Source organism: Anas acuta, chromosome 26, assembly GCF_963932015.1.
Source record: "Anas acuta chromosome 26, bAnaAcu1.1, whole genome shotgun sequence".
Taxonomy (NCBI): domain Eukaryota; kingdom Metazoa; phylum Chordata; class Aves; order Anseriformes; family Anatidae; genus Anas; species Anas acuta.
The window spans coordinates 1,592,239-1,613,713 of NC_089004.1; the positions used below are offsets into that span (position 1 = coordinate 1,592,239).

General features: G+C 55.4%; 1 protein-coding gene across 9 annotated transcripts in view; it reads left to right on the forward strand.

Moving 5' to 3' along the window:
- Positions 1–251: 251 nt before the first annotated feature.
- Positions 252–21,475, forward strand: part of TCF3 (transcription factor 3) — a 72,208-nt gene continuing 50,984 nt past the window's right edge. For 5 of the 9 annotated variants that reach the window (XM_068661817.1, XM_068661818.1, XM_068661819.1 and 2 more), the window contains exons 1-3: positions 253–556; positions 2,876–2,977; positions 9,570–9,642. In XM_068661817.1, the coding sequence (XP_068517918.1) occupies positions 2,903–2,977; positions 9,570–9,642 (148 nt within the window). In that variant the 5' untranslated portion in view covers positions 253–556; positions 2,876–2,902. Of the gene's footprint in view, positions 557–2,875; positions 2,978–9,569; positions 9,643–21,475 lie in introns of all 9 variants that reach the window. The other 4 variants (XM_068661820.1, XM_068661821.1, XM_068661826.1 and 1 more) reach the window with 2 other exon arrangements.

Sequence of the window (21,475 nt, forward strand, 5' to 3'; positions counted from 1 at the left end):
TAGTCCCCCTCTCCTCACGGCGGCCCTCCCCCCCCACACCCCCCACACCCCTCCCCGCCGCGCTCCACCCTTCCCCCCCTTTCCCCCCCCACGCTGCCTTCATCTCTGCCCTCTCCGCGCTGCGGCGGGGGGGAGATACGGAGAGGAGAGGCGGCGGAGGGATACAGCGAGGGGAGGCGCCTGAGGAGAAGTGGGCGTGGCCTAACGGAGGCGGGGGGGGGGGGGGGGAGGCGGCGGCGCTGGGGCCCGGCCAAACCCCGGGGGCGGGGGCGCGGGGCGCACGCGCCGCCCGGGCCGGAGCCAGGCGCTGCCGCTTCGCTGCGCCGTGCCCGCCGGCGGCGCCAGAACAATAGGGGCCGGGGCCGGGGCCGGGGCCGGGGCCGCCCGCCGGCACAGGGCGCCGCGGCCGCTTCCAAGGCCGGGCCGGGGCCGCAGCCACCGCCTGGGTGCCCGCGGGAGCTTCATGCGCTGCCCTTCTCCTCCTGCCCCCCCCCCCCTCTCCCCGCCCGCCGCCCCTCCGCGCACGCACCGGGGGCGCGGTTGTGCCCCGGAACAGGTAAAAAAAAAATAATAAAAAAACAGAAAAAAAAAAAAAAACTTAAGGAGGGGGGGGGGGAACGGGGACGGTATGGGGGGGGGGGGCAGACCTCGAGCAGCCGCGGTCGGGGCGGGACCCCCGGGGGGGGGCTGGGAACCGAGTGGGGGGAGGGCTCGGGAGGGTCCGTGCCCGGCGCCCCCCGGCCCGGCTCTTTTGTCCCCGGCGCTCCGCGAAGTTTGCTGGGGGGGGTGGGGGGGGAGCGGGGGGGCTGCAGGCACCGGGACCCCCCCCCCTCACCCCCTTTCCACGCTGCGGGGGGGGGCCCGGCTCTTTATGGGGGGGGGGGCCCCGTTCCCTCGCCCCGCTCCCGGTGGCTGCGAAGTTGGGGCCGGGCCCCCCCCGGGGGGGTTGTTGGGGGGGGGGGTCGTTGTTCCCCCCCCCCCATGGCTGTGAAAGTTTCGAGGGGGGGGCACAAGGAGGGGGCGGCCCGCTCTGAGCCCCCCCCTTAGCGTGAGGCCGGTGGGGAGGGGGGGCTAAAAGGAGGGGGGGGCAGCTCGGCCTCCACCCCGGCCCGGGGGGGGCTGCACGGTTTTGGGGGGGGGGCACGAAGGGGTCCGGGTGGCGGTGGGGCCGCTTGGGCTCGTCCCGGGGCGATGCGAGGGGGTTTGGGGGGGGCAAAGGCTGCTTCAAACTCCCCCCCCCCCCCCCCCCCCCCCGGCCACGCCGAGCGGTGGCTGCAGGGGCCCGGCCCGGCCGGGAGGGGGGCACGGAGCCGGCCGGGCCTTGGCAGCCTTTGTCCTGCCGGGGGGGGCCCGGGGGGAGCGGGGAATCGGCCTCGGACCCCCCCCCAGGACCCCCCCCCCCAGTCCCACGGGGTCAGCCCGGCCCCGGCCTTTGTGCGGATGGAGGACGGGGCCCGGCGGCCCTTTTAACTTTTAAGTTAAAAACAGAGTTTTGTTTTGCTTTTTTTTCCTTTTTTTTTTATAAAAAGAGGTGAAAATAGTTATTTTTTTCAAAAAGGCCCTGGCTGAACCCTGCACTGCGAGTTGTTAAAGTTGTCCCGGGGCGAGCGTTGCCTCAGGGGGCTTCGTGTGCTGGAAATGGGGGGGTCCCAAGGTGCTGCTCCCCCCCCCCAGCACCCAAGGGACCCCCAGAAGGGGGCTCCCTGCCCCCCCCCCCCCCCCCGTCACGGCCGGGAGCGGGGCTGTGGGTGGGTGAAGGCGCTTTAAAAATAATGTCCAGATGCACTGGTGACTCTTAAACTCCTTTTTTAAAACAAAAAATAAAATAAAAAATCCCCGGGCTGTTTTTCCGTGCTGGGCAGATTTCGGTATATTTTGTATTTTAAAACTTTATTGAAATGTGGTGGCTGAGCCGGCACAGCTTACAAACAGTTTGGATCACATGCAGTTGTCTTCTTTTTTTTTTTTAACCTTATGATTAATGAGTTAAATTTATTGGCCAGCTGCCCTTTATAACCATGAATGAGTTCCTAAAAAAAAAAAAAAGAGAGAAAAAAAGGAATCTTTTATCTCCTCCCAGGCCTCTCTTCCTCCCTCCCAAAGAAATGTTTTTCTATCACAGTGACTTGGCCAAAAAGATCAATCTCCCTTTTAAAAAACAAAACAAAAAAAATCCGTAAAATTAGGAAGAATAATATTTACCTATCTTGCCAGGTTGCCTGAAGAGCTTTATTTTTGCAGCCCCCTCCAAAAACAAGGCGTTTTTTTTAATTTTCTTCAGGCCCTTTTTTTTTTGGGGGGGGGGGGGGGGGCCGTTCTCACCACTCCTCTCTCCGGCGCTGGGCATCCCCACGCTCAGCCCTGGAGCAGCAGCTGCAGGTGCTCAGCAACCTCCAGGAAAGAGGCACAAGATCAGACTTTTTTTTTTTTTCTCTCGTTTTTTAAACAAAACTCGGCAAGGACAAGAGCGAGCGTGGGGGAAGGCGAAGGGGCGAGCCGAGCCAGACAAGCGCCCGAGTGATAACTTGCCTGAACCCTTTGATAAATGAGTTGACTTTTTTTTTTTTTTTTTTTTCCCCCCTTCATTCGCCGCACGCCAGGACCAGAATTGGCCCGAACTAGTGGAATTGGCAGCAAAAAACTAACATCCAAGTGTGGCTGGTCAATAGCCCGCTTGTTCCTGCCCCTGGGTGCGATGTGAGGGCTCTGCCTGTGCTCCCAGCCCGCCGGGGCGCAGCGCTCGGCTGCGTTTTCTTTTTCTCCTTCCCCCTTTCTCTCTCCTCTCGCTGTGTCTTTTTTAAATATTCATCAATGGGGTGGGTAGTTTGCTCTAGTCATTAAAATATCTCCTTCCCCTCCCCCTTGCTTTCTCTAGGACTGCCACTGTTGAGTCTGTGGGAGTATGAATCAGCAGCAGCAGAGAATGGCTGCAGTTGGGACAGACAAAGAGCTCAGTGACCTGCTGGACTTCAGTATGGTGAGCGAGGGCCCGGGGCTTCGGAGCCGCACGGGGGAGGAAATGGGAGCCTGGAAATTGGCCGTGATGGGTTTCAGATGTGCCGTGTTTGTGTGCATGCACATGTGCTGCAACTTGTTTATTTTCAAGTTAAAGCAAAGCTGCTGCCCCTCCTCCCCCCCCCCCCCTTCCCCTCGATGTATATTGTTTCCTCGCAGGGAGTACAGAGAGGTGGGGGGGTTGGTGGGTTTCGGTGTTTTTCTGTTTTTTTTTTTTTTTTTTGATGGGAAATTCTGGGGAAACGTAACGTCCTTGTGTGTAGCCTGTTTAAATGCTGGTGGTGAAAGAGCCAGGTAACTGTTTTTGAAGCCATGGATACAAAGCTAATGCAAAGATGTAACTTCAGTAGCTGATTAATCAGGCTTCTTTCCTCTCCCCAGATCCAGACTATTAAACTTTTGCTCCCACAGGTTATTCTATCTCGGTTTGAAATTTGTCCAAGCTCTCCAGCACATTATTTTTGCAGGAGTTAGGCGCTCGCGTTCCCCACGCTCTGCTCTACTGGAAACCTTTTAGCTGCCTTTAGGGGCTGTTCGTTTTCAAAGAAACAGAACCTAAGAGTTCCCCCCGAAGGATGTGCGCGGCTCAGAGGGAAGAGAAGTCCCTGGTAGCCGCAGCAGAGCGCGGGTTAGTCCCCAGCACAGCTGCCTGTGCTGCCGTCTGCAGTCGGCGACGTGCCACATCGAGCCTCTGCCACACCGGGGCTGGCAGGTGACTTGCGGAGGGGAGAGCTCGTGTTCAAAAAGAAAATAACTTTGTTGGGTTCCTCTGTCGTTTGCTGCACCCTCACGGGGCTTGGAGCGCGCGGCTTGCTTTTAAGATAAGCAAACGTACTGCGAAGATAGAGAAAACAGCTCCTCGAGGAGGAATAACCATGGGTGCCGTGGCTTTGGCTGCGGGCTGGCCCCTGGGTTGATTTTCTTGCCCTGTAGGGAGGAGGGGAGAAGAGTAAAGGGGAAAAAAGGTGGCAAAAGCGGGGGTGCCTGCTGTCCTTGTAGCTGTGACGCCTGTGGAAAGTGCTGAAGCCTGGTAGCTTTGCACCCAAGCACTGAGGTTTAGCAGTGAGGAATAACCCTTTTTGTACAGCTGGGGCTGTACCTGTCCCTGCTGGGCTCCATTCTGGGGAGTTTTGGTGGTGGTGCCTCTGTCCCACATAAAATCAAGTCTCCTGCAGAAGGATGAGTCCAATTCTAGTGCTGGGCTTCTGTCGGGAGGCTGGCTCTGTTAAATGAACAGCAGGATGTTTTACCGTTGGTCGTGGGACTGGGTTAAAGCATACCTTTAAAAACAGGGCTACCTCCAGGTTCGTTGGGGAGCGGTGTGTGGTTATTCTGCTCTCATCCTCGAGGTCCTGCTGCTCAGCAGGCGTCCTGGGGCTCGCCGGCTCGTCCACCAGGCAGTGCCAGGTTTTGGGCTGAGCCTCGCTCAGTAGCCCATAGCCTGCTCGCAGGTTGGGGCTGTGCCAGCTCCTGCTTTGCTTGGTCTCCGAGGAAAAAAAAACACACAAATCCCACTCCCCGTTCAGAGCTTTAAAAAACCCAAGCCCTTACTTTCAAAATTGACAACCCATCCTCACTCAGTTGCATGCTGAGAGCTGTATTCCCTGGAGGGGTGCTGACCTGTTCCCTCTGTATATGAATATTTCTGTCCTTGGAGATTAATCTGCGGCCAAGGGTTGGATTTGGGTTTGATTCCAGCTCTCCTACGCTGATGTAAACCTGGGGAATGACCAGAATTTGTTCTGCGCTCGTCTGAGGCTTATGCATTCAGCAGCGGCACCGGGGGCGGCTGCCTGCAGGATCAGGGCCTGCAAATGTCATTTGCCAGCGAGTGATTCGAAGACATTCCCTCCAGGATAAGTTGGCCGATGGGCTCCGATGCAGGCTGGATGTGAGCCAGGTCTGTTTCACAAGCCCTCGTCTCTCCGCACATGCACAGCCTTCTCCTGAGTTTGCATAAAGGGCTATTAGCATCTCTCCTGGAGGATGGGAAGTGGAAATGGAAAGGTTCCTCGCTGGGAGCTGGGCACCCTGGTGTTGTAGGCTTGTGCAAAACGTGGGGGTGTCAGGGAGACTGCGCTGTGGGTTTCTGTACTGGTGTCATTGGGATGTAGAATTTTTGGCTACAAATCTCATTCTCAAGTGTATTTATATGTTTTTTTGGAAAAAGCAGGAGTGGAGCCCAATAATCCTCTCTAGAAGAGTGGAAGGAGGGAAGATTCAGAGAGGCTGGAGGCATTTGTTTCAGATCAGCCTTTCAGTTCCTTTTTCCTAGGGAATGTTCAGCCCCTGTAGCCCGTGGTCCAGCTTTGTGCTGTCTTTTGGGTGGATTTTAATGTCTGGCCCTGGTGGGTTTGCGGAGTTGATAAAAGGGTTGTGTGAGAGGCTGTAAATGGGGCTTAGAGCCCTGGAAAGAAAGACTCGTGCCTTCTTTAATAAACAAATACATTGGGTAGCTGCTGAGCTGCGAAGCACTCACCCGAAGCTTTCTGCCAGTGTAATTTGACAATGAGGGTGAAAACCAAAGCAACGTGCTTCTGAGCGAGCTGGAGCCAAACGTGCAGCCCTGTATTCGGCTTGCTGCTCTGGGGTGTGCGCGGCACAGCGCTTACCTCTACCTCGGAACAAATTGCCTTTTATAATTGCCCCAAAGTGCAGGTAATTTGTAAGCTTTCTTTCACCACCGCTCCCTGGCAATAGTCCAGAACAGACTTGCAAATCTGGAGGAGAGCTTTCGAGAAAGCATCCTGCCTATTGCTTCGCCTTGCCGGCTTCCACCTTTTTAGCAGCCCTTCGTTTTGGTGCGTGACTTTGTGCCAGGCTGGGGCTGGCGGGCACGTGCGGTGCGAGCTGTGCCCGGGTGTTGCCCACACGTGCATCGTCAGATCCTCGCTGCAGCCATCCCGGACCACATCTGTGCCCTGCTGCTGGTGCCTGCGTGTCCTGGGAAGGCACAGGCATGTCCCGGGGTGGGTGCCCAGGCACGGGGCTCTGCCTTGCCCACGGACGGGGCTGGGGGCTCATCCGTGCCGCGGTGCGCGCCTGCCAAGCCGGAGAGAGGCAGGCGGCTGCGTGCCAGCCTGGGTCTCTGGCAGAAGTGAAATACTGTTAACAGCCATGATTATTAGCAGAGTATTAACCATATGCTGCGGGGATGCCGCTTGTCAGGGCGGGCTTCTAACTCGGTGAGAAGTTGCAGGGTGGGCAGAGGCTTGAGCAGTCGCCTAGGGCTGCTTCCTCGGCAAGTGACGGCTCTCGCTGCCTGCTGGCCCTCGCCATCCAGCCGCTGAAATAAGAGTGGAAACCGAACTGTTTGCAGCCAGCAGGGCTTGAGCAGCTCCTTCTGCCCCTGCTCCTGCGGCTCCCGAGGTGCTGGATGCTGCTGAAGCAGCGCCGAGTGCCCTGCTCTGGCCAAGGCGCGGTGCCTGCGTTTCCATGATAAAACTCTCGCTTTTGTTTCGAGGGAAGCGGTGGTGAAGTTTGCTTTACGCCGCGGTGGACGTTTGGGGCTGTAGTCAGGAAGGCCTGCCTTAAATGAACACGTATGAAATATCCTGCTGGCAACGTTTATTGAGTCGAATTCCCTCTTCTCCCCGAATTAACAGCTGGATGCTTTCCACTCTGCAAAATAGATTTCAGGTTTTGAGTTCAGGCCTGAGGTTGGCTCAGCCTGGAGTTCATAAGGTGGAGGAGCGGGGGAAGTGAAAACAGCTCTTTAATTTGAAAACACTGATGCACTGGTGGAAGTGCCCAATAAATGAAATGCTGCTTGATATTGTTACTTGTGTCTGGCAAATTCCCTCTCTTGCTTACAACTTTGCTGCCGGGAGCATGGGGTCTCTCAGCTGTAATTCCCCGGCAGCGAGCGCGGGTGTTGGGAGCTCCCCGTGCTCTGGGTTTGCATCTTTTAATCTGGGAGAAGTGGAGGGGGAATAAATCCTTCGGTGAGGGGGAGTTAGAGCATTAGGGCATTGTTGTCAGCTGTCAGGGAGGCCGGAGACATGACTTGAGAAACTATATACAGAGCCTTAAGATGGGGGATTTTACATAACCACTTACATCTCCGTTATTCAAATCCAACAAAGGACGAGTAATGACCCAATTACAGCTCCTCCGAGGCTGCGCCTGGGTCCCTCTGGTGTGTGCCAGCCCCGGTCATCCTCCCACCCCCCCCCCCTCGAAGTTTATTTTTAAAGCTGCGTTTCGAAGCAGAAAGGAAATTCGCAGTGGGTGGGTGAACTTTGGCTGTGAGTGACACACGCCAGCGAGCGCCTCGCGAATGACTTGCACCCAGCTCCTCGGCACGGCCGCGCACCAGCCCGCACCATGGTGGAAAAACAACTTGGCAGCAAAAAAAAAAAAAAAAAAGTAAAAAGAAAAAAAAAATAAAACCACCAAAAAACTGAAACGTTTCCTGGAGCTGGCGAGCGATAAAGGTGCTCGGAGCCTGCCTCGAGGCGCGGGGTGACCCGGGGCACCCCGCTTGGTCGCGGATCCCTGCGGGAGGGAGCGCAGGAAGGGTTGCATCAGTCTGAAACCTCGCGGCGGTGGCGCGGTGGCGAGGGCATCCCCGCGGGGGCGTGCTGGGGATTGCCGCACGCGGGGGGGACACCTCTGTGCAGGAGTAAAGGTGCAGAGTGGAACAGGGCTGCTCATTTTCTCCGCTGGTGCTTGCTGCTCCAACCGCGGGGTTTTCGGCATCGGCGCGTAGGAAGCAGAAAACCTCGCGGAAAGGAGGCAGGGGAGCTCTTGGGGTTTTGTTTTGCTGCTCAGGATGCGGGTGCCCCATGCTCATGTGGGCAGAACTGCCTCTCACTGCCTGGAAAAGGGGTCCCGGACCCCTTGGTCGTCTTCCCCACCTCAATGGGAGGGTGTGTGAGCGGGGCCGGGCCAGGTCAGCTGTGCAAATTCCATTTTTAGTCATTTCAGGGATCTTTGCAGAAAACAGCGCTGGCAAAAACAAACCAGAGCACTGAAAGGAAGGTAGGCTGCAAGCATTTGGTGTCGTCAGGGTTTGTTTTTGTTTTCTAGCCCGACTTCCTGAGGAAACAAGGCCCGTTCGATGGTGGGGCCACCGGCCCCCTGGGTGCGGGGCTGAGCCTCTGGGGGTGCAGGGGGGGCCCCAGGAGGGGCTGAGCCCCCGGGGAGCAGGGTGCTGGCAGCAGGGTGACACCGCGGGGAGGAACGTGCCTGCGGGCTTGCTGCTGGTTGTCCACACGTGCACTTAAATGCTGCTTACACCTTTATTTAAATGCGTGTGCTTCTGTACTGCTCAAGTGTGCACCTTCATAAATATATATGATCCCAAATTTGAGTTCTTTTCTGAATGGCAGTTGGTTTCTTAACTGCTCTCTTTGCATCTCTACCACATTTAACTGTGTTTTTTTTTTTTTTTTCTCCCCAGCTTTTGTAAAAACAAAGCTGGGCAGACGGTTCTGTGCAAAGGAATGTTTCTGACCACAGCCAGACATCAGCTATGTCAGGGCACGAAACGCTGCCTTTCTGTAGGCTCTTGTGCCATTACATTGTTTAATCTTCAAAGCATTAAACTTTTGAGTTACTCAGACATTGCAAAGCTAAAAATAATAAAAATTCAAATGACTTGGTGGTGAAAGTATCTTGAGTAGTAAAAGGATATTAAAATGTTAATTCACGAAGCGTTTTCCCACCAGTTGTTTTATTGGCTGGAGCTCCATTTGTGTGGAGCAGAATTAGTTTTCTGCTGCACGCAGGTGCATATAGATTTTTAAATAACAGCTTCTGAAGCCCTCCCACCTTACATTAAATATATTGACCCGGGTTGGCTGATGAGGTACGCGGTGTTTTTGGGGAAGCTCCCTGGCAGAAGATAAGCTGTGATACTGTGGCCACGGCAGCATAGCAAGCGAGTAGCCAGCGCTACTGACTTTGCAAAATATGCAAATGTTGCTCAGCGGGAGTTAAATACCTTTGAACTTGGCACGGCTTCTGCCAGCCCATGGGCTGCGTTCGCTCGTGGTGCTGCTGGAGCCCCCGGGGACCGGGGTTGGGAGCTGGCATGGGGCTGCTGGGTGGCTTTGGGCACGGGGTGAGACCTGGACCGTGCTGGGGGTCGAGGGACGAAGTGAGCTCTGTCGGGTGCTGTCGCTGGCCTGGGAGCTTTTTATGAATGAAGTCGGGCATTCGGCACGGCTCCGGGGGCACCCTCCCGGCTGGGCAGTGCTGAATAGGCTGGGGCAGAAACTATCGGTTTTGACCGCAGCAGCGATGCGTCTTGGATGGCTTTCAACTGCACCTAAGGAACCAGACACGCTGTGTACACAGGAGAAGTTTATGCACGTAGGAATGTGTGTGTATATTAGCGCACAGCTGCGCTGCTCTCCTGTCCCTCCTGCAGCTGATCTATGTAGCAGGGATGTGGGGAGAGGAAAGTTTTTTGCATCAGTAAAGTGCTTCTCTTCCCCCTTCCTCCCCCTGCCTGCCCAACACGACCCCCCCTTTGCAGCAGCACAGCAAAACTAACATACTGAAATCTCTTTTCTCTTCCCTTCCCTCTCATCTCCTTGTTTTTCTAGATGTTTCCCCTGCCAGTGGCTAATGGAAAAAACAGACCCACGACCCTAGCAAGCACTCAGTTTGGAGGATCAGGTATTGTCATCTTAATTTTTTTTTTCCTTTAACAACATAGTCTCTTACAATAAATGTGTGTTTGCTACCAGAGACCCAACCGGAGCGGTTTCGGTAGTTTTGTGTGTTGTGTGTTTTTCTGGTGGTTGTCTGCTGCTGGTTTGTCGGATGCTCTCCTTGTTGCTCTGAGTGTCTCTGGGCAGGCAGAGCTGCTCGTGCTGGTCTGCCTCTGGTTGGGAGGCTGCTACCAGAGCTGGGGGTGGTGTGCTGGACCCTGGGAGACTTTTTCTGCACATCACTGAGGAGACACTTCCTTGGTGGTGAATTCCTGGGGCTCAGCTGCCTGGAGGGAGACTCCGGTGCAATTTGGGTGTCTGCTCCATTCAGCCCCCCAGCAGCTCAGCTCCCTGCCGCGGATGAGATCTCTCTGTTCCCAAAAGTGCCTTCACAAAGCCCTCCTGGCACAAGGGAGATGGGCAGCGAGGGCGGCTGGAGCCGTGCACGAGGTTTGGGGCTGCTGGGGGGCAGAGCAGAGCCGTGCGGCTGCATCCCTGCTGGCGAGGGTGCAAGGATGCCTGCATCAAAGGGGTTTGGGAGCAGGGTGTCTGCGGGAGGAGCAGCAGGCTCTGAAGGGCACGGAGCTTTTAGATGTCTGGTTTTGGAAGCATGGTGTGGATTCATCTGAGGCTGCAGCGGAGAATTCCCAGGCCAGGCGGACGGCGCGGTGCCGTGCCAGGCTTTTGATGCCCGGGGAAGGTGTGCTCTGCGCAGGGCTCGCTGCAGCCCCTGGCATGCAGGAAGTTCGCTTAATTTGCCCTTCTTGCCGAAACATGCTGCTGCTTTGGGGATGGTTAAAACTTGACCTTCCTGCGTTGGCTCGAGTCGAGCTGTCTGGGGAAAGGGCAGTGCCCGTGGCCAGCCACAGGGAGCAGGGTGGGATTTCTGCGTGGTGGCGGAAAAGGGAAGCTCCTGTGGAAGCAACGTGCAGTGCTCTGCTCCTGCTCTTTGGGGCCAGGGGAATGTGGAACTGTTTAGCTGCTTGTCAAGATGTTTTTGAGCAAACATTTTTACAGGGAGGTAAGCCGTTGAGTGGGTGCTGGAGAAAAGGGAGGAAATTCAAGGGCAGAAACTCTCGGGTTAACCCAGATGGAAGCTGATCTCCCCAGCGAGTGTTCCTGTGTATGAATGTGCCTGCGACTTCTGCTGTTAAAATAATCCACCAAAGACATGCTACACGCTAGTGAGAGAATAGCTCTGGAGCAAGCTCCCATTAATTCGTTTCCTGCTCGGAGGCTGGCTTGGCTGCCTGGCTTGCAGAGCCGGCCAGCGAGCTGAGGCTTCAAGCAAGGCTGTGCTGGTGCAGCCAGCGTGGTGACCGGACCCCCTCTGCCTAGCTGGGCTGCAGCCAAAACGATGCAGAACCTTTTTCTTTCTTTTTATTTCTTCCCCTCTCTCTTCGTTCGGGTGAGTGAAAGGTAATGTTGACACCACCCTTCCTCTGGGCTGGTGCTTTCTGAGCCTGGCTGTGAGTAGTTCATAAAAACAGAGGACTGATATTATACAACAGCAGTTGCACAATCACTGCTGTCCTGGTTTTGGGGCTCTGGGGCAGCTCTTTTGTCCTGCAGACAGGCAGCCTGTGTTTGAAATGCATCTTGAGGCTTGGTTTAGGGGAAACCTTTTGCTGCACCAGCAGCATTCGCTCCTCAGCCTGTTGTGCTTAGCCTCACCTTTGGAGAGTGAGAGGGACACATTTCAGTTCCTCTTGACATTTGTGACTTCTGGGTGTTTGAAGAAGGATTTTTGCAGTTACTCACCCAGCAATAAGATTCCAATAAGGTGTGCAGCGTACAGGGGTGCAGTGCAGCTGCTAGAAGGATCCAGGCTGTCTACAGAAGGTCCTAGATTGTGGTTTTCATGGTCTGTGGATGGTGGTTAAGCTTAATTTACTAATTGACAGCAAGGTGCCATCAGAGGCTGGTTCATCCTCAAAGGCACAGCCAGGCAGCTAGCTCAGAACTCGATGGCGACTTGTCACCAGCGCTGCTTGGTCGGAGGTGAGGAGCAGATGGCCCTTGGATTTGGGGACCTGGACTTGCTGAGGGAGCAGAGCGCCTCGCAGCCATGGGTAATCTGGACCTGGAGATTAGCTCCTTAAGTCTGCTCGCCGCACAGCAAGGCCTGGGTTTCATCTTCAGTGTGCCTCGTGTTTTTCAAACGCTTGTGTTCGGCTGGGTCCCATGCCCCTGGTAAAACAGTGCTGTGTTTCCCCTCCACTGCCATCCCTCTCCTTGGAAGGAGGAACCGAGCGCCAATTCGCTGAAGTCTTGGCTCAGCAGCACGCCCTACAACATCAATACCTCGTTATTGCAGTAACCCCCAGATAATAAACTGATGCCTTCTGCGCCAGGAGCATTTATGTTTTGTGCTTCTGCCCACCCTTGGAAATGTGAATTCGTGGCCTCCCACTCTTCATCTCCCTCCTCCTCGGGGAGATCCTGGGGCAAGGTGGAGCTCTTCTTTTTTCCCCTCTGGAGGAGCCTTCAGCTCGGGGCTCTGTGCTGCCCAGGGGGAGCTGGAAGTGGAAGGAGCCGGGCAGGGACCCTGCTGACTCCCAGCCAAAACGCCCCGTTTGCCAGGATAAGGCTCTCGCTTCCAAAATCCGGCTGGTAAATAAGGTAGTGTGGTAATATGAAACACTGCTACTAGAAAACTGCGGTGATAAAGCTGCCCCAAATTGAAATCCTCTTCAAATCCCAATTAATGACTGCTTTGGCTGCCCCTGGCTGGGCTGCTGGCGCGTGCGTGGGTGGCCTCCTCGTGAGGGGGGACCCGGTTTGCTCTCTGAAGCCAGGAAAATTCAAAGTGTTAATGCAAGCCCTCCAGCTTTGAGATCTCTTTGCTTTTATATTTGTCTCCTGGTTTTATTTTAAGCTCTGCCACTGTTTCCCTCATTTCTGTCCTTAAATGCACCAGGGAGGAACTGGTTTAGCTATCCCGCCGCCCGGACAATTCAGCACCTCCGCTTTGCGTTTTTTTGGCAAGGCGAAACCCAACAATTGCCACTAGGACGGAGCTGACGTCATGCAGGCCGTGTCTGCAGCATTTATAGCACATATAGGTCACCGCGGGGAAGTTGGTCTTCCTGGGGCTTGGAGCTGCCACCAGCGCTTCCAGCGTGAGCCCCGCTGTTTGCTGCCGGGGCGCTCGGCACATGCCTATTGTCCTGCTCCTGCAGGGCTGTGGTTTCGTCATCCCCGTGACAAACTGTTTGTTATTTGCAGTAGCAAAACATTTCAAGCCATGTCCTCTGTGTCCCCCCCCACCATGTCATAGTTTGTAGATGACTAATCTGATCAGAAACGAGCTCCCTCCCAGCGTGCTTAATTAAACTGCGCCTCTAGCAGGAAACCGCGCGTGCTGGATTTCACATGGAAATGACCATTTTTAATTGATGCTGAGACAGTAGGAGTGGCGGGAGGTGAAGAAGTTTCATTGTCTCTTCCTGGGCCGTGGCATCGCCGTCGGGCCACGCCGGGGCTGTCACCTCGTGGCTGCTGAGTTTTTGGGGTCAGCGCGTGCCAGCTGCGCCGCTGCCGCAGCAAACACGTCAGGGCTCTGCCGAGCAGGGAAGGGAAACCGAGGCAAACGGTTGCACGAGGTAATACATCTCCTGGAGCAGCTCAGCAGCAGTGCTTTGCATCCACAATGAATGTGCGGCGCCTGTAGCCCTCTCCCCAAAGCATCAGCCAAGTGTGCGATGCCAGGGTTGTGTCCTATTGGAACAGGAGCCCAGGCTGCCTTCTGCCGACATGATTCCTGCTCACGAATAAAATCTTTGCTAAAAAAAAAAATAGCCTTAATTGTTTTCCTTCTGAGTAACCAAATTCACCGTTAAATGTCTTTTCTTTCTCGCTTCGTGCTGAAAGGAGCTCCCGTGCTTGAGGTCCCCTGGGTGGGTTTGGAGGGGAGAGTCCCCCCCTGCTCCGTGCTGTGATTTCCACCCCCAAAATTTGTTCAGCGCTTTTTTGCCAGTGAGATTGTGAGATGAGGCTCATTGTTGAGGGAATTGCTTTGATCGGGGCAAGTTCATAAAATACATTTGAAGCTGGCTAACCAGGGAGTTTTTCAAAGAGTTACAAGCTGGTGCATGTAACAAATTTTAAGTTATAGTCTAGTGAACAAAGCAAATGCATTCTCCCCGGAGGTAGGTGAGTCTGTATCCCCTTTGAAAGCCTGCTTTAAACAACGTTCAAACTTGGATACCTGTGGCAACAGCACTGAGAGTAATAAATTCTATGAAAGATGAGGTTGTCTCGTTAATTGGGGCTGTGGGTTAGCTGTTTGAAGATTTAATTATTCTGCGTGTGCACGCAGCCGCGTGTCAGGAGGATCCCGGCGTGGAAGGGAGGCTTTGGGGGGCTGGGGGCTGGTGGTAAAAGCAGCGAATTCGGGGGGTTGTGGGGAGCTGAGAGCCACGTTTTGGGCGCAGTGCTGTCACGATTGAGTTTCAGGCTGCAGAGTGGCGTTTGCAGCTATTTGCCATAGTGAGGAAAAGCGGAGCTTTTATTAGTAAGGCTGTATCACGTTTTCCTACTAACCGCCTCGAGTTCCCACATGTTTTGCTTATGCTGGAGTGGGAGTGATGGGCTTTGCTTGCTATTTTGATATGTGATGGAAGGCAGACATGAGGTACGCAATATGGGGCTTGATATTTAAAGCTGGCACTTTCCATGAAAGCGCGCACCGCAGGCTGCTTGTTTATGTTGCGGTCGGGTGCGTGCCCGTGCAGCAGGCTTGCGAAACTGTCACTAAATGGAGAGCCACCACAACAAAAAGCCAGAGCGGCGAGCTTGCTTGCTTGCCTGCTGCCACGGCTTTGTCTTTCGAAGTTCAAATGGCTTTTTGGCCATTTTTGAAGGAAGAAAAAAAAAAACTCTTGTTGTGGACAAGTCAAGTTTGCGGTGCCTTGAATGAGGCGGTGACTTCTCTGCGTGCCCCAGGGCTGCGTTCATGCGGAGGAGGCTGCTGGAGGTGCTGGGGGGATGCCCTCGGGGCCAGCCCTGGGCTCTCCGTGCAGCCCGGAGGGCTTTCAGGGCTTTCGGTGGAGTTCAGCTCCCACCTGCTGCAGCCAGGTGCTTTGAAGGGCTCTCAGCTCTGTTCTCTTTCGCTGCCTTGGGGAAGCTCCTGGTCTCCTCCTCCCTGCTTTCTGCTCGGCGTTTTGTCCGTGGGGTGGGTCACGTTAAGGATACAGAAAACAGGATTTGAGAAACAAAAACAGAAAGGTCTGGAGGGCCTGAAAGCTTCTGTAGCTGGGTGAGCAGGAAATAGCAAGCGTGGGGGAACAAAAGGCAGGGGCAGATCTTCACGCCTGTCTCCCTCAACCCCCCGGAACACCCCAGTTCCATCTCCAGTTGTGTCCCTGCTCCTGGAGCTGCCCTGCCATGGCAGCTGCTTCTGCACCATCGCAGTGAGGGTGACATGCAGCTATTTTTTGTTGCTTTTTCTTCGAATATGTTTTTTTCGCCTTAAATTTTCAGTGCAGTGGGCAAGGCTGGGAGTGAGCGCATCCCGATGGAGCAGGTTTCCAGCAGGTGCCTGAGGAGTGAACCTGGGCAGAGCACCGAGGGGGGAGCGTTGTGCTGGGGCAGCAGCGATGCTCTGGGGGCAGCTCAGCGCTCAGGAGTCCCGCTGGTGGCTGCGGGTACAGCAGAGAAATCTCCCTCACCTTTGTGTGCCTGCAGCTTCGGGGGCTCGCAGGGTACGTGTTCTCAGGGGAGGGGTATTTCTGCTCATCTCCCACCCGAAGGAAGAGTCCTCCTGGCTGGATTTGAGATTTTGAACAAGGAAAGAGCACGGGGAATGTCGGAGGTGCTAGAGAGCCAAAGCTGTACCGAGATAAGCGACAGCTTTTGTTTAGAAACTGCCAATTTGACACAGACCTTGTTTAAGCACACAGCTTTAACTTTGCCAGCAGAGTTGGAGCGGTGCAGCCATCTCCTGCCGGCAGAGCTTTTTCCTTCCCGAGATGAGGCAACGCAGCCCTGGTGTAACTGTGCCTGCTCGAGGGCTTGTGGCGAGATGAGTGGAGATGAGTGCATCTTATGTAAAGCATCACGTGCCTTACCTGGCGTGAAGCTGGGGTAGGAGGGAGCCTTCTGCCTTCGAGCTCAAGCACCTGCTTTCCTTTTAGTAAAAGGAGGTGGTGCCCGGCGCTGTTGCACTGCTTAGGCTGCTGGTGTCGTGATGGCGAGGGCCAAAACCTCGCTAAAAATGTTCTGATGGAGGGCAGCGCGCTGGGGGTTTGGTGCTGGGGCGCAGCAGCTCTGCCTCAGCCCACCTCAAACCCTGCTCACGCAGTGCTGCTGGAGCATTGTGCGTTGGTGCAGGGCTGAGATTTGGACTTCTGCATTTGAGGAGGGAAAAAGCACGTGCCTAACCTGGCCGTGCCTGGCTGTTACATCCCCGGGGAGCCCTGCCAGGGCTGTGTGCTTCTCCATCCTCTGTTCCTATTGTGTTCTCCTGGTGAGAGTAGGCAGAAAGCTGGCTTTTGGCTCAGCATCCCAGCTCGAAGCCTTCCACGCTTGTTGTGCCCTTTCCAAAGGGGCGAGATGGCTTTGGAAGGGGCCCAGCAGGTCTGGCAGGCGTTTGTGCTGGACCTCGCTGCTGCTAATTTCAAATTCTGCATGCTCGGTGGGGTGCCCGCTGCAGCACGTGTCCCGCGTGTGACCAGCCGCTGCCTATTGCATCCCCATTGTTAATGTTGTGTGCACTGACGCTCAGGTTGGAGTTAACCTTTTTTTAAAGTTTGAGATAGCAAGTGGGTGTCTTCAGGGGACAGATGGAGCGCGTGGTGCCGTTTTGTTGCTCTGGAGGGCCTCATGCCTCGTCAGGCACTGCGGTAACTCGGCTGAAGAATGCCGTAAACGCATCTTCTCTGCTCACTGGCATCCAAAATCCCTGTTAAAGGTGACATCTTTGTTCTAATACAAGAGCAGACTCTGGTGATGCTGTTTACAACATCTTCACAAGTGGGAAGGTGATGATGCTCTTACCACTTCAGCTGGAAGTAGGCAGTGTTTGCCTCCGTGGTCAAGGCCATGGGGTTGTGCGCGCGTTTCCCACGTGCTTTGGGCTGTGTGCATGGGACAGGACCATGGGCTGAGCTCCCCAGGCTGGTGAAGCCCCCCTGGGATGCACGGTGACCCCTGATAGATGGGGTTGATGCGGGATGATCCTCTAACCGCGGGCTGGAAACCTGCCACAGGAGCCATGCCGTGCCTAAAAAACACACTGCGCTCTCAGGGCGTGCTCGGTGCCTCTGCCCCGTGCTGCAGGCGTTGTGACGCAGGTAAGCTGTGGGTCACAGGCTGCTGCTGGCTGTCCCTCTTCTGCCTTGGTGCTCGCTCCTGGCTGCTCAGCTCAGCCCGTCCTGCTGGCTTTGGGTGCTGGAGCAGAGGGGTTCGCCCTCCCGCCCGCGCCCTGGCAGCCACCCCGTCCCGGGGCATGCAGCGGGGCGGTGGGCTGGTGCCGGCCGATGCAGCTGTCTCAGTTATGCCAAAAAGTTTGCCCACATCTGCCTCTCGGATTCCCAGCCGCGTGGGTTGGGATTAGCCTGCCCTCTCGCAGCGCCTCCAAATAGCTGAGACATCCCCGGAGCACGGCGAGGGGGTGGCAGCCTGCAGGCTCCCAGCTGCCTCCGAGGAGGACCGCTGGCTGTCCCACGTGTCCCCTGGCAGCGAGGAGGAGGGACGTGGGCAGCATCCGAGGGCTGCAGCTTCCCTGGTGCATCCCCAGGCCACCGACCCTGCTGGGTGCGTGCAGATGCCCGGAGCAGACAGGTTTGGGGCGTGAGGATGGCACCGACCCTCCAGCATCGCGCTGCACAAGCAGAAGGCCAGAATGCATGTTTGTGAGCAGTATTTTGGGGGAGAAAGGTTCAATTTTAGGGAAATGGGGCTTGTTGAATGATGGTTGTGCCCTGCCAGACCTCCAAGCAGAGCCAGTGTGGAGAGCATCTCGCTGCGGGTTTCGGAGGCCCTCCTGCCAGAAGGTTCCCAAGTATTTTGCAAGTCTTGATTAGCGCATTAGCTTAAACAAATTGAGTTATATATGCCACGGAGGGAAGAAAGGTACTGCACTCCTTCAGTGTTGACTTAAAGTTTAATTAATTTTGTTGCCAAATGAGGCATGAAATACGGTGTGAAATACATTGTGGTGCTGAATGCGTAATTGTACGGGGGACCGGGAGCGCAGCGGGCGCTGAGGGTTGGAGATCACCGGAGGCGAGCTGGGGCATGGCACTCTCGTGGCATCAAAACGCGCAGCTGGCAGCTGCGGCACTGCCAGGCTCCCCGCGGTGCCCTTTGTCGGGGGACGTGCCCTGGGGACACCCCTGGGGGTGTGGGACTGGGTCCCTGCAGCCCCCCCGCACAGCCCCGCGGCGCCCTTGGGCTCTCCACGGCTTCAAACCCAGCGCAGCCTGGGTTTGGGGTAGGGTGGGGAGGTTTTTGTACAGGTTCTGGGTTTGTCTGCCCCGGGTGACCTCACAGGATGGAAGCACATGTGAAAAAACATCAGAAGGGGAAAAGGATGGAGGTTTCGTGAATCGGCTTTTGAGGATTTTCCTAACGGTTTTGTTGATGCCTCTCTTGCTGCCATGACTGGTGTTTCTGGAGGGAAGATGGCTTTACAGGACTCACACCGCCTTGCCTCACCCCTAAAGGAGGTGAATACCCAGACATCTGCCTTTTTTCCCTTGAATTTTTATATTATCTCTCCAGGTAGCTCAGCTCCAAGGCGAGTGGGGCAAAAAAAAACCTAAAAACCTGGTGTCCATCTGCCTGTTAACCCTGAGTAGCACACCCCCGCCTCGAAGTGTCCGAAGGCACCATCTCTCTCTAAATTTAGCCAGAGATTGCGTCAGGAGCAAGAGGGAGGTGAAGTGAATGTGGCACAAGCCTTTTCTAGCAGGGGAGCCTTCCTGGTTAGACAGGGACCAAAAATAAATGGATGGCCCCGTTCCAGAGCCGCCGGGGATGGCAGGAAGGGCAGCCTCCAGCACCCCCGGGCGTGTTTGGGGGTGGGATTTTATACCAAGCAGGGCAAAGGGCTGTTGTACAAAACCCTGACGGGTCCTGTGCAGGAGGAAGCCTCCTGGAAGGCACGTGCCGTGCCCTGTGTCCTCTCTGCAGGCACAGACTTTGCCAGCCAGCGGTGGCCTCTCCTTCAGCGGTGGCACTTGGCTCTGGTGGCCCCAGGCTTGGCTGGCACCGCTGGGCACGGAGCCGTTCCTCTCCTCAAAGGGCATCTTCTGCCCATCCTCCATCCCTTGGCAGTGGGGCTTTGGTGCAGTTTTCCCCCTCCAGGAGCTGTCCTGGGCTCTGTCACGGCGCTGCGTGCCTCCCTGGTGGCATCCAGCACGTCCCCGACCTGGAGCAGGACCCAGCCACGCTCCGGCAGGACCCACCAGGACAGGACCCGGCTCCGAGGACGCTGGCGGTGGCGGTCACCTCCTTTCCTTCCCCAGGTGGCACAGGGGGACAGTTGGCTCGTGGCACGTGACAAAAGCTGTCCTTGCCGTGGTGAACGTGTGACCGCTCCTCGGAGAGCGGGGAGGTCCTGGGCCCCTTCTGCTTTCTGAGGCATTTTTTTTGAAAGTGAGGTGGTCTCTCCTCCAAAGGCTTGTTAATGCCCCGTTAACATTGTTATACAAAACAGCAGTATGCCATTTAATTAGGAAAAATACGTACTAACCTCTACCATATGTTGCTCTTCTCCTCGTATTTGCATTTGAAAGTCCAGCTGAATTTCAATGTGAAACTGGATTTTATCCAAATGATGAATGGCCTGAGAGGCTGTGGGAAGATGGATGTGCCTCCCTATCAAATGTCTTTGGGTTTTTTTCTTTTTTAAAGAAAAAAAAAAAAGGAAAGCGAGATGCCTTTATTCCTCCTTGTGCTGTGGTTCAAACCGTTCGCACCTTTCCTCTAAAACCTTAACCAAACGTGTCTGCCCGGGCTCTCGCTCCAGCATCTTCTGAGAGCAGAGGCTGCGGCTGAGCGAGGCAGAGGGATGGGTTTTGTCCCCTGCAGTGACCTCTCGGTGGCAGGTCTGGAGAGGAGCCTGTGCCAAAGCTGCCAGTGCTCCTGGCACGGCTGTTTCAGCCTTGTAGGTTTTGCAGCCTCCTTGCTTGCCCTAAAGAAGACACCAGCACCGACGGGCACCTTTTATTTAAAAATAAGCATGAGTAAAGTGCTCGGCTGCGTGGGCTCCGAGGCATCTTGGTCTCTGCAGCAGGAGCATGGTGCACGGAGCTGCTGAGTGTTTCCTCACTTTGTTTTCCCAACCTGGGTGAATTTTTGTTTTCCCAGCCTGGGCCACCGTTGCCCTGTGGCCAGCATCTCTCCGGCAGCTTTGGGCAGCGCACAGCTTGGTGCTGGGGCTGATTTTTCTGCTCCTCTGAGGTATGTGCGAACCGAGCTCGGCTCCGCAGCCAGCTCAGCACGATGTCACTGAGCTGCTCGTGTTCACACGGCTCTCGCTGACCTTTACCTCGCCTACCTGGCAAAAAAAAACCCTTAAAAATCATTTCATATCCTGATTATTTCACATCCTCTGCGGATCTGCCTTCAGAGGCCTGCAGGAGCGATGGGTCGGCTGCAGCAGTGGGTGCCACAGGTCTCTGACTTTTGTTCTCCTTTCCCTTGGCCCCACAGATCAGTTCAATCTTTAAGACAGTTTTTGTTGTGTTTTTGTTTTTTTTTTCAGTTGTGTTAATGCAGCTGAACTAATATGATTACATTTCCAGATTTGGGTAATGGAATAACAAGTCAGGAAGCTCTTTTTGAACAGTTGCTTTTTTTTTTTTTTTTTCTAAGTGAGAATCTATGTCACTTCCAAATTATCCAAGTTTCTCGTTGGGAAGATCTTTCTCTTTCTCAGTTACTCTTGGCACCAGAGCTCCCTGCTACCGTGGCCGTGCCTGCAGCGCCCCGGTCCTGGTACAAGGCTGCGGGCGCCGCGTGCTCCCTCCTAGGGTCACCCGTGGACCTGGGGCTGTCCCTGGCTCCCCAAAAAGTTGGGCCTTCCCTAGTAGAAGCAAGAGATGGCAGGGGCTGTGTGTGTCCCCCAGCGGTGTGTTCAGGGCAGGGACCCTTCCCCAGGGTTTCTCCAGGCACGAGCCTCTCCCCATGCCGCAGGAGCCGGCGCGCGTTGGCTCCGCTGCTCTGCGTGTTCGCTCCCGGGTGGCGGAGGAGAGGTTTGGGAAGCGGGCACCAGCAGCCCAATGAAGTCATCTCGCAGCAGCAACTTCCTTTCTAAAAAAGAGAAGGATGTTGCGGAGTTGGTGGCTTCCCATTATTTTCCCCAATTTGAGCCCTCTCTTGCCCTCGGGCCCTCGGCATCAGCCCACGCTCTGCGCTTCAGCTCGCTGAGAGCCTCGCCACCACGAAGGGCGCCCGCAGCTCGGGGCCACGTGGGTTTGGGTTCCCGAAGCTCCGGGGTCCCAGCGGCAGAGCCTGCCCCAAGGCTGTGGTGTTTGCCCTTCTTTGGGGCTGCGGCACGAAGGTGGTGAGTCACTTTCCATGGAGCGATAGTTACCCCGCTCCCGTCTTGTATTTGTGTTGTGTAGCCAGCAGGATTATTTATAACTTAGCCAGCATCCCGAGTCTATTGTTTCAGCAAAGAGCAGGAATGACTAGATGACTTCCTGAGATTTTTTTTTTACCACCCCCTCATTTTTTATTTTTTTAAAAATCTGCTTTTCCTTCCAAGTATTATATTCGCCAGTTGGATGCTTTCCCCCCACATCTTCCCCTCCTGATTGTGCATTTGTGCCGCTGACAATCCCACT